The 12,533-nt window shown below is 35.0% G+C and overlaps 1 protein-coding gene across 4 annotated transcripts in view; it reads right to left on the reverse strand.

Moving 5' to 3' along the window:
- Positions 1-727: 727 nt before the first annotated feature.
- The window catches only part of limch1a (LIM and calponin homology domains 1a), a 45,015-nt gene continuing 33,209 nt past the window's right edge, over positions 728-12,533 (reverse strand). For 3 of the 4 annotated variants that reach the window (XM_067441840.1, XM_067441838.1, XM_067441837.1), the window contains 6 exons: positions 11,557-11,651; positions 9,365-9,473; positions 9,057-9,143; positions 5,083-5,191; positions 4,902-5,004; positions 728-4,242 (listed from right to left, as the gene is read on the reverse strand). In XM_067441840.1, coding sequence (XP_067297941.1) covers positions 4,217-4,242; positions 4,902-5,004; positions 5,083-5,191; positions 9,057-9,143; positions 9,365-9,473; positions 11,557-11,651 — 529 coding nt within the window. In that variant the 3' untranslated portion in view covers positions 728-4,216. The remainder of the gene's footprint in view (positions 4,243-4,901; positions 5,005-5,082; positions 5,192-9,056; positions 9,144-9,364; positions 9,474-11,556; positions 11,652-12,533) is intronic. The other variant, XM_067441839.1, reaches the window with a different exon arrangement.

The raw sequence follows: 12,533 nt of genomic DNA on the forward strand, positions 1-12,533 counted from the left end.
ATTAAAGATTTACCCTAATGCCATAAGACTTCTGTTCATCTTCGGAACACAGTTTCATATATGTATGGAATACATGTCCAGAAAGGTAATAAAAACATCAAAGTAGTCCGTATGTGACATCTGTGGTTAAGTTAGAATGTTTTGAAGCATCGAAAATACATTTTAGTTCAAAAATAACAAAAAGTATGACTTTATTCAGCATTGTTTTCTCTTCCGAGTCTGTTGTCAATCCGCGTTCATGACTCCACAGTGACGCTGCCGATATCTTATTTTTTATTACCTTTCTGGACATGGGACAGTATACCGTACATACAATTTTAATGGAGGACAAAGCTCTCGGTCTTCTTCTTTTTCTTTCGGATTTTCATTTTGTAATATCAGATTGTATTCATCTAAAAGAAGAACGTCATTTCAACTCACTATTTTAAATCTTGAGTGCTGAACTGCTCTCTTTAAGTTGACTTAACAATATTTGCTGTTTCAACTTGTTAAATTAATAAATAACTTACTAAAGTGCATTCTGTCCTGATTATTTTAATCAAGAAAAAAATACTTCCACAATTGCTTTGTTTTAAAGTAGTTTTGTTCCAGTGATCTATAATATGTAGACTAACAACTATTATATAACAAAAATACATTTTCCTACATATCAAAGAATGGCATTTAAAAAAATACGTTATTCAGTCTCCTACTTACAGTCACAAACACAAAGTGGGTCGAATGCAACTGCATTTAAAATAGTTTATTATAGTTTATTTAAAAACATACACTTGCTATAAAAGCCATTGCATTTCAGCGTCTTGTAGGTCGTCTTATATCGCTCATTTTTAAAAGGGTATAATAAATACAGAATATGAAGGTATATGTCATACACATCTCACTCATCCTTGGCTAATCTTTCCAGTAATTATTGCCTTACTTTTGTTGCTTATTTTGTTCATATTCTTACAATGTCACAAAATAAAACAAATGATACAGAAGCAACAGTCCAAACCCCCGGATCTAAATGATGATGTATTTTAATCAAAGTTCAAATATTAACAGAAAGCAAAAGCAGATGTTATAAAAGCAGGAAATATATGCTATTTTTGTTGAATATAATCTGTTGTTGTATTTGATACTTCGATGACATTAGGATTCCACTGAATATGAAATTCTTCCCAGTTGATTTAGATGAATATAAATATGGATATTTAACAATTTTACATCTCTAAATGCTCATGAAATGACTGAAAAGCGTACGAAGGGTGTGCTTTTCATTTTTAAATCTCTTGCTCGCACATTCAGAGTGTTTGAATAAAGTACAAGGGTAAAAGCAGAGTGCTCAGTGCATATGCATAATACTCTCACCAATACACATTGGTAACTTGAAGCTTTGGATGCAAGGGTGGCCGACACTAGACATTATCTAGGAGCGCATTTTCTAAGGCACAACATTGCAGAAGAGAGAAAGGCAACAGAACACATAAAACTGGTTTTAACGGAACAGTTTTAAAAGCTAAAAAAGAGTTACACTATACATTACAGTGCTTAAGTTATTATATGGAGAGCGACTTTGCACACTGTTAATGTTATTTATTTTAGTAATTCACTTTAAGGAGCATGTAATGTATGTGTAACATTGACATTGTAATGTAAAGCGTCACCAAGCAAAGTCTCTGGGATCATGCAATTTTCTTACCATTCAAATGCAGAGCAAAACGTAAATATCAATAACATAAAGTTGGAAAAGTAATCGAATGGAAATGTAAGATCTACCTGCTAGCAACATGCTGTCTACATGGGTTGTTAAACACAAATAAAGTATCAAACCCCTCACTTATCAAACAAGATAAAACAGGCAATGCAAAATGGAGGAAGGAATAGAACATCAAATCCACTCCAGTTCATGAAGACATGTTTTTTCAAACCAGAAATAAAGGTAATGGACAATTTTATCAGTATTTTTCATTTCATGTTGTCAGTTAAGGCATCAGGACAAATCAGCTAGGCCTAAGAGTCGCACATCATGCGTTCGTCTGTTAGTGCAACAACGGTTGCCTAAGATTGATTAATAATGTGAGAGACCTGCAAGACCTTTACAAAAACTGAGATTATCTATTATTAATAAAATAACAGATGCAACATTTTCTTGGATGAAAACTGGACGTTTGTGCTACCTCACTATAGAAATGGATTCAGTCACACTCTACATTACAGTGCCCATGTTACAGTGTATAAGTATAACTAAGTTAGCTTGTGGAAGTTTTTTAATTCCATGTCGTTATTGTACTCTAAATAACTACGTGGATGCAGGCGCTTCTAGCTACACACACTTACTAGTGTGTATACCACACTGTGACATTAAAAATCGAAATGAAATATCTTCCATTTAGAAGTTGCTTGTTTTGTCAGAATACAGAACTTTTTGTTTCTAGAATGGTGTTGTATGCCGTTGGCTTCTAGTCAGTTTTGAGAAAGGTAGAGAAAAAGTTGGATAAAATTCTTGCAGAGAATGTAGATCTTATATTTATAGTTGGCTACCTGAATATTACAACCTCATTTCCAGAAAAGTTGGGAATTGTATTTTGTAAATATAAACAAAATAAGAGTGAAAGGTTATAGACTATCCAAGATAAGCTGTTTTGAAACAGTCCACAATAACACTGCCATGGATCATGACTCACCACTTTGTGCCAAATTTCTTTATAGAACTGTGAAACAATTTAAAAAATCTAATTTCTTAGTGCAAAATTGCAAAGTATTTACGGATTTTACCACCTATCATACATAATATTGTGAAAAGATTTAGGGAATCCAGTGAAATCCTGGCAACTTGTCAGGTTCCCTCTGACCTTTGAGCCCTTGGATGACATTACATGCGAAACCATCATGCTACCGTGTTAAATATAGCCACATGGGCTCGGGAGAACTTTGGTAAACCGTTGTCATTTAACACAGTCTATGGCTGCTTCAAGAAATGCAACTTGAGTCTCTGTTACACAAGGAAAAAGCCATACATCAATTCTATGCAGAGATGTCGGCATGTTCTTTGGGCCCGCGCTCATCTCAGATGGTCCAAAAGACAGTGGAAATGTGTGCTGTGGGCAGGTGAATCTGCGTTTTTTTTAACTTGATTTTTGGGAAAAACAGACATTGAGTTCTCAAACGACAAAAAACGACCATCCAGACTTTCATAATCAACGGATGCAAAAGCAAACCTCTATCATGGTATGGGAGTGCATCAGTGTATGGGTGACTTGCACATATGTGAAGGTGCCATGGTGTGTACTGAGATAGTACAGAGACATACTGTCATCAAGATTACATCTTTAACTCTGCACCATACAGTGGATGTGCTTGACTGGCCTGCCTGCAGTCCAGATCTGTCTCTTACTAAAAATGTCCCATCATGAAAAGGAGAATCAGAGTACGACGACCATGGACTGTTGAGCAGCTGTCTTATATAAGACGAGATCTAGCAAACATTTCACTTGTAAAATTGGAACAATTAATATTCTCAATTCCCAAATAATGATTGAAAAGTGTAATAAACAGAAAGGTGATGTGACACAGTGGCAAACATGCCACTGTCCCATTAAAATAAAACATAAAAAATATTTACAAAATACACGCTGGTCAGTGAATTCACTGGAAATCTTTTCTTTGAATCTTTTTTTGTACTTTTGTCAGTTAAAGAAAGGTTAAAAGGGATTAACAAATCACAGATTCTAGATTTTATTGCATTTTACAACTTTACTGGAAATGGGGTTGTATTTGGGTTACTGGCACATTATCTCTATCTTATCGTCCCATTAGTTGAGGTTGGGTACTGATGCCTTTAAACAAGAATGCACATCTGCATTTGCGTAAAGTATGTTTCTGACCTTATTGCTATTTAAATATATGTAACATGGCCACTGTGAGGTAAAGTGCCACCAGTACTTCTTCTAAAGTGTAAAACTAACAGTATAAACAGACTGGCTATAATATATTTTATGGACTTGTCTTTATCATGTCATATTTCAGTAACCACAAAAATAGTCAAACAAAGTCCCGAGGAAAACCCGTCATGTGTTCATGATTCCAGTTTTGACATTAATGTCTATGCTTGATTGTGCTGTAAGGAAAATAATTGGAAATGTTGTATAGACATAAAATCCGTTCTTCTTGGGTCTGGTCCTGGCTTGGTTTAACCTGATTTCGGTTCCATTTCCTTGTCAGAAGTACAGAGGCCTCACAATGTTGTTGGCTGACCAGCAGCTGCAAGAAAGGAGGAGCATTAAAATCGGCCAGAAAAATTGTCTTGAATATGTGTTGTACAGTTTTACCCTTGTCCCAGACCTAGGGGACCTATATAAATGAATCATAAAAATATTATTACATTTAAAAAACGATGATATATAAAAATATAAAATAACCATAACCCCAGTTATGTATGTGTACAAATATAAATAAATTAAATTATCACTTGACGGAATTATTTCTTGTCTATAATTTCCATTTAAACTGTCAAATTGTGTAAAAAGTGTGTAAAAAAATTGTACATTATAATTGTAATTATTATAAATCGTCATTTTACTTTAACAGTTTTACTTTTTTGTTTTTTAATTTAGGATACATAAAATTTTAGCTATGAAATTAGGCAATTTCAGAGAGTTTATCCTGTTAAATCATTCATTACAGAATGCTATTAAACACTCACTGTACATAATTTGAATTGTGGTTTGTCAGAAAATGAAAAACTCTTATGGGATTTACATATATATCAACAAATAAAAAAAAAGTCCTTTAGTTGAAGAAATTATTAAATGAATTAAAAGCTAATGCTATTTAGAACATGTTTATCTTACAAAATACAGAAAAACTACAGTTACAATAACCTGCACCTTTAGGATCATACATTTAAAACATTGACTCACCCCTTGATTTTAAGTAGCATTCTTGACAATTAAGAAGTCCATTTCGAATTCTGACGTCAGTTCCAGCACTTGTGTCACCAAGTAACCCTTTACACACGCCACACTAAAACACATAGGATGTGCATATAAGAAGACATAGACATTACTCACACAAACTGAGACTAACATAAACGAACATTACCTTGAAACACTGAATATGGAAGTACAGCCCCAAGGTTTCAATGATCATAGCTGCTCCTTTACCCAGCGGATGTGCACAGCTGGAGCAAAGCTTCTTTCCACTTACTGACCTGCAGAGGGCGCCATACAAAGGCATATATTATTGGATTGTCCCTAGCTTCCCTATGTCATGATTTTGAGCGCTCTCAAGGACAGTAAGGAGGACCTTGGCTCACTACACATTGGGACACTGATGACTCTATTTCACGATGTCCTCATTGTACAACATCACTACTGGTATTCCTGAACAGAACTGATATCTTTCTGACATTACGTTAATTTTATTAAAAGTACATTATTATATACATACTTTGCTTGTTACAAATACAGTACGTGCAGCAATTCCAGCCATAAATAAATGATAAATGTAAGCAAGATTATGTTCATCATATGATCTGTCTAGCATGTATGTATGTAAATGCTGAACTATTATTAAATAATGGTTTGAATAATAAAAATAATAAAAACAATAGTCTAGCGTGTGTCATTATGTGTAGTGAGTTCCCTCACATGATTTATTCCGTTAAGGGACATGGGCAGCATCTGAAATCGCATACTTCCCCACTAAATAGTAGGCGAAAAACAATATGTGACAAAAAGACAAAGGGCAAAAAGAAGGCAAAAAGTACCCAGATTACCTATTCTTCCGACGAGATTTTAAAGTGTGCATACGATAGACACTTTACTATCCCATGAGGCCACAAGAGAAGAATTGTAAACAACAGTGAGACGACACAATTAATGCTGGGTGGTCAAGTGATAAGGGCAACATGGCGAATGTAGTATGTCCAGATTACATTCATACTACACACATTCATTCTATTTAAAACATTATTTTAGCTGCAAAAAAAGTATCTATTTAAGAGAGTATGCGATTTCAGATACTCTCGGCCACCGTGAGCATCAATGAGCCCTGGTTTTCACAGTGCATTGTGGGACTTTTTAGAGCGCCACGGTTTCAGCGCACTAGAAGGATTGTGTGAAATCCTGATCAGTGAACTAGGGAACTGACTGAGATGGACCCATTGTAAAACTTTAACACTGACATCCTGACGTAAGAACAATTACAATATCGGTAACACTTTACAATAAGGTTTCACTAGTTAACATGAGCTAACAATGACAAAAAAAATCTAAAGCATTTATTAATCTTAGTTTCAACATTTAATTTCAACATTAACTAATACACTGTTCAAAACAAAAGTATATTTAATATTATTTAATGGACATGAGCTAACATGAACTAACAATGAGCAGTTGTATTTATATTAACTAACATTAACAAAGATTAATGCATTCGTGCTGGTCATATAATTAGAATATCATCAAAAAGTTTATTTATTTCACTAATTCTATTCAAAATGTAAAACTTGTATATTCATTTATTACACACAGATTTATACATTTCAAATGTTTATATCTTTTAATTTTGATGGTATAATTGACAACTAAGGAAAATCACAAATTTAGTATCTCAGAAAATTTGAATATTGTGAAAAGGCTGGCTGTTCACAGAGCTCTGACAGAGCACATTAATAGAGGCGAAGGGAAAGCAAAGATGTGGTAGAAAAAAGAGTAAAAGCAATAGGGTTAACCACACCCCGAAGAGGATTGTGAAACAAAACCCATTCAAAAATGTGGGGGAGATTCACAAAGAGTGGACTGCAGCTGGAGTCAGTGCTTCAAGACCCACAACGCACAGACACGTGCAAGACATGGGTTTCACCTGTCGCATTCCTTGTGTCAAGCCACTCTTAAACAACAGACAGCGTCAGAAGCATCGTGCATCGTGCTGCTTAGAGAAGATGCTTGCTGCTGCTGACCTTGCTGCAGTAATTCAGGCAAAGGGAATCCCAACTAATTATTGAGTGCTGTACATGCTCATATTGTTCATGTCAGAGTCCTGCACGGGTCCATTTTTGGAGACCCGCCCCCGCCCGTACCCGCAAGGTTTAGCACCAGATCCGACCCGTGACTCGTGAAAATATCAAAATTAAATCTGTACCCGCCCAGACCTGTTAATATTTGGCCCGTTACCCGACCCGTGCCCACGATAAATCACACACGCTAAAACATTCAAATTAAAATGCTTTATTTTTTATCCTGCACCTCTCTCAACATCAACCGCGTCATGAATGGGCTAATGAAACAGTCAAAAGTGCCTTTAAAGACTCATTGTCAACTCATATAGCTAACGTTACTCCACTCACCAACTTTACTTTTACTTCATCTATTGCTACTCCTGCAACGCTCGCTCCATCTGCATCAACAAAAGTTTCAATGTCGCAGTGGTGGTTACGTGATGGGTCAAATGGCATATCGTTGTTGCGTGTATGTGCAATGGTAATTTGGACATAGAAATTGTAATAGCCTACAATATGTTCGATGGGGGAAAAAGGAGCCGGGAACCGGCGAACATTTAAAAGACTTTAACCAAACAAAACGAAAGTAACGTGGGCAGCCCCTCATGCTCATGGACATCGGCCAAGCGCACACAATAAAACATAAACACAACTCAACGTCAAATCCAGGTCTGGTGATCTCTCGTCCTTATATGTTTCCGAGCTCCCTCAGAGGACTCGAGACCGGTGTGGCTCGCAGGTGACGCTCATTCACAATCACGCCCCGGTCTCGCGCTCTCTCTCTCTCTCTCTCTCTCTCTCTCTCTCTCTCTCTCTCTCTCTCTCTCACTTTGCCACAGAAATATTGCACATATTTTTCATCCGCCCATCCGCGCTACTACCCGCCCGCACAGAGTTAATTATCCGCCCGCATCCCCGCCCGTGAATTTTATAAATGTCACAATCCACCCGTTTTAACCCTTTCTTTGTATTGGTCTTAAGTAATATTCTAATTTTCTGAGATACTAAATTTGGGATTTTGCTTAGTTGTCAAAATCATCAAAATTAAAAGAAATAAACATTTGAAATATATCAGTCTGCGTGTAATGAATGAATATAATATACAAGTTTAACTTTTTGAATGGAATTAGTGAAATACATGAACTTTTTGATGATATTCTAATTATATGACCAGCACCTGTACTGCAACAAACATATTGGTCATAGTTAGTGAATGCTAGTTAATGCATTAACTAAAGTAAACAGGACCTTATTGTAAAGTGTTAAGATGTGTTCACACCATGCCATAGGCTAATTACCATAATTACGAGATTATAACTTGCAAAGAGTGTTTACTTCCTTGTACAGCTTCCTCTTGTAAGCTGGGAAGCACCTACTTGTATCACTTGATTGATGGAGATTAATTTAGTTGTTGATAGTGTTGCAATAGAAACGCATATTTCCCAGCTCTGAGTAGAACGGTGCGTGTTGTCATCTCAAAATTACAGTAATAACAACATCGTGTACGACTATAAATAGTATAAATAGGTTTATGCCGAGTGGGGTCCAAAAGTATAAAATAGTTTTCAAATAAAATTTAATTTGGTTGAATTTTATATATATATATATATATATATATATATATATATATATATATATATATATATATATATATATATATATATATATATATATATATATATTTTTTTTTTTTTTTTTTCAAATCCTGAAACTTTATCTATAGGTTTAAAGGATTTTAAAAAACAACAGTAAGGTCCCACACTTTTGGACCCCCAATATGTATAATAAAATATATACAAGTGGTAACAAAAGTGAAATGCAATGCAAATATGCAATTTAAATGAATGGGATTGTGCGCACATATGTCTTATAAGTATGGTGACTATACACCAAATTAAAACTTTTAATAAAAGTTAAATACTTTTGCTTTTCATGTAGATGCATTAAATCGTATAGGCCAGATCAACAGCAAGATGCAATCACTATTTCTGTCTCAAGCGCACAAATGCATGTGTACTGAAACACTCCACATACACACACATGATTATGTATGTGTTGGAGGGAAGGCTCGTACCTGCTGGGTGATGGAGGTGGCGTGTCTTGTGATGGTGTGGGTGATTTTGATGGGTGTGTCCCTAAAACATTTTCACATGACCCAGTCCTGCCATCAGCCACACACACACACACACAAGCATAGAGACACAGAACTGTGAAAGCAATTCATATGCAGAAATGTTCCATGTGCGAAAGAAAAAAAAAAACTTCATACTGATCTGATCTTTAAAACATCCTCCACTCATAGCAAAGCCAAGCAGCATTTTGGCGCACATGTGTGTAAGCAAGCCAGCATGCATCCCCCCTCCCACACACACACATACATACCTCCTCATCCTTGTGGTCTGGCTCTGGGGTGGACTCTGTTTGCGATCGAGTGAGGCAGTTTTCTTCAAATCCTCTTGCCTGCCTTTAGACTTACAGCTCCAAGAGCCATCTGTAATAACACAGAAAAAAAAGTTTATCAGCTAATTTTCTGGTTTTATTGAATATGCATTGTGATATATACGTATAAACATTATTGTGGCAGATGAGTAAAGCATCTAAGTCTGTGTTATTTTTATTATTGACTTTTTAAAAATTGTATTATTTAAAGATTTCTGAAATGTTGGTTTAAGATGTTTGGCTCTTTTGTCAAACATAGCGTGGCGCAAACAACATGCAGCCAGGAAGAAATTGAGACAAGAAATCAATAGATGATCATTTTAGATCTTATGATGGTCATTCATTTTTGTTTTAAAACAATCAGATTTTTTTAATGTCAAATGTAGTAACCCTAGGAAAACCACCTGATATTCATGACTCAAATATGTATATATACATACACATATGTACAGTATATGTGTGTATATTTATATATGTGTGTGTATATATATATATATATATGCATATATATATATTATATATATATATATATATATATATATATATATATATATATATATATATATATATATATATATATATATATATATATATATATATATATATATATATATATATAAATTATATAGCACTAAATATAATGTTATAACAACAATTTAAATAATTTATTTGTAAAAATGGGCTGAGGGCAAGCTTTTTTTCTCTGCCTATCTACATTATGCACTGTGCAGGTGCGGCAATATTATTATTGATAATAATTGTATATATTTATACAATAATATTATTAATAATAATTAATTTTATAATTAATAATTATAATAAATAAAATAATAATTACATTTATAAATTACGTCGAAAATTTTGTTTGAAAACAAAGATTATGGTGTATATCCTCCCTGGGCTGTACATGCTACAAAAAAACCACAACAACAAAAAATCTGTGCGATAAATACATTTACCACGCATGTGTGTGAGACAGAGCCACTTGTTTAACTGAAATAATACTTCTCTCTAAAGAAATTTGAAGTAAGAAATAAGTATTTCTCCAGGGTAGAGAAGTCTACAGTTTTTTTGAAGCAAAAATTAAGAATTTACTGTCACAGATTTTTATCATAATTGAATATTTTATAATAAAACCTTAGACCTTTCTACTGATTTATAAAGTGTTATTACAACAGTAATATGCATTATTTTGTTTGATATTTATATTGATATATATATTTAAAAAAAATAATTTGGCCAAATTGTGCAGCCCTACAAACAAGCACAACATACCTGGTGTTCTTTACAATTTTCATAGGAAACACTCCCATTATTCCTATGCAGTTGCCGCAATGCCATTTCCTCAGCTAGTCGAGCGAGTTAGATGATGATAGGAAAATGAAGCGGCATTTTCAGGTGCTCAATCAAAAAGGATGGATGTTGTTTGGATTGTGATTAGTGATATTGGGCTATATAAACAAAATTGACAATGTTAAACAAGAGGTATTATGTACCTGCAGTCTGCCATTTTTTGGCACATAATTTTTTTTTGTCTAAAACATTTCTTGTTATTGTAATTTGCATACCCTGTATGGAACATTAATGCCCTTTGTTAGTCATATGGCTGTTTATGTGATGCACTGCACTACTGGTAGTTGTTTACAGATAAAAAATATATTATAATTAATAATAATTTGTTACATTTTATATGGTGCTTTTCTTGCCACTTAAAACGCTTTACATATGGAAGGGGGGAATCTCCTCAAACACCACCAATGTGCAGCATCCACCTGAATGATGCGACGGCAGCAATAGTGCGGCAGAACGTCCACCACACACCAGCTGATTGGTGGACAGGAGACAGAGTGATGAAACCAATCAGTATGAGGATGATTAAAAGCCCCCAATGATGGACAGAGACCAATGGGCAAATTTGGCCAGGATGCCATTGTTTTCGAAGGACAGAGTCAGGACCTTGGTAACATTTAACATTTCATCTGAAGGACTGTGGTTAGCTTTTGTGGGCAACCGTGATTTTAAAAAAATATGTATGAAACCAAAAAAACATCACATTTAAGAACTTTTAAATGTTTACTTCAATAGATTTTCAAAAGATTTGACCCAGATTGACCCAAGGTTAGTGTGTGTCTTACCCTGTATAAACTGTAGTTGCGGTGTAGCTGTTTGGCTCTCCTGAGGTTCAATCCTCTGACCGTTCTGTTGAGCTGGTGCGATTACTTGATCAGGGCTAGAGAGGTTATATTGAACATTCAAACACCATTTTGGACATGTCCCATATGCAGAGTTATGATCAACATTTGAATCTGTATATTTCTGTTACACCTTTTCCAATGACATGGTGTCAGAGTACGTTAATGCCAGCTCATTATAGCCCAATGACACTGGCCCTGTTTACACCTGGTATTAAAGGGGTGATGAATTGAGAAATCATCTTTCTCTTGAGCTTTTGATATATAAAAAGGTCATGGTAATATAAGAATATATCCTGTATGTTTCAGAGCTGAAATTTTTATGCTTTTTTTTTTTTTACTTTTAGCTTTTATAGACACCAGGCCCAAGCCTTCATCCTTACGTCATCGCGTGACGAAAAACCGCCTCTACTGAATAATAAGCACGAGTAATTCAGTAGCCCGCCCACTGACTCATCGGATCACGCTATCCAGCAGCAATAAACACGTTGAAGAAGATAGCAAGATATTGTGGAAGAACACAGTCCCTGCATAAGCTTCCTTCGGATCCTAATATTAGGATTATGTGATACTTAATTTATTTTTAATGAAGTTCCAGCTCACTTGGGGAAGATAATGTACGTGTGTTTGCTTCATTTCACTGTGGAATCATTTGTAAACAATCACTGGATTTGCAGACACAATGCTGTGCTTCTATATTGGATCGGACAGGAATGGTGCAACAAACTTATGTGAGTAAAACGTCTTTTTTATATGTAATAGTAGTCCCAGGGCTAGGTGTTTTCCAGACAGGCTACCTAATCGTAAGCCCATAGGCAGGCCGATGAATCTAAATTTTTTTAATAATATTATTTTCTTGATCTGGGCGCGCTCACACGTGTGTGTGTGTGTGTGTGTGTGTGTGTGTATGTGTGTGGTTG

The sequence above is a fragment of the Pseudorasbora parva genome, chromosome 4, assembly GCF_024679245.1.
Source record: "Pseudorasbora parva isolate DD20220531a chromosome 4, ASM2467924v1, whole genome shotgun sequence".
NCBI lineage: Eukaryota > Metazoa > Chordata > Actinopteri > Cypriniformes > Gobionidae > Pseudorasbora > Pseudorasbora parva.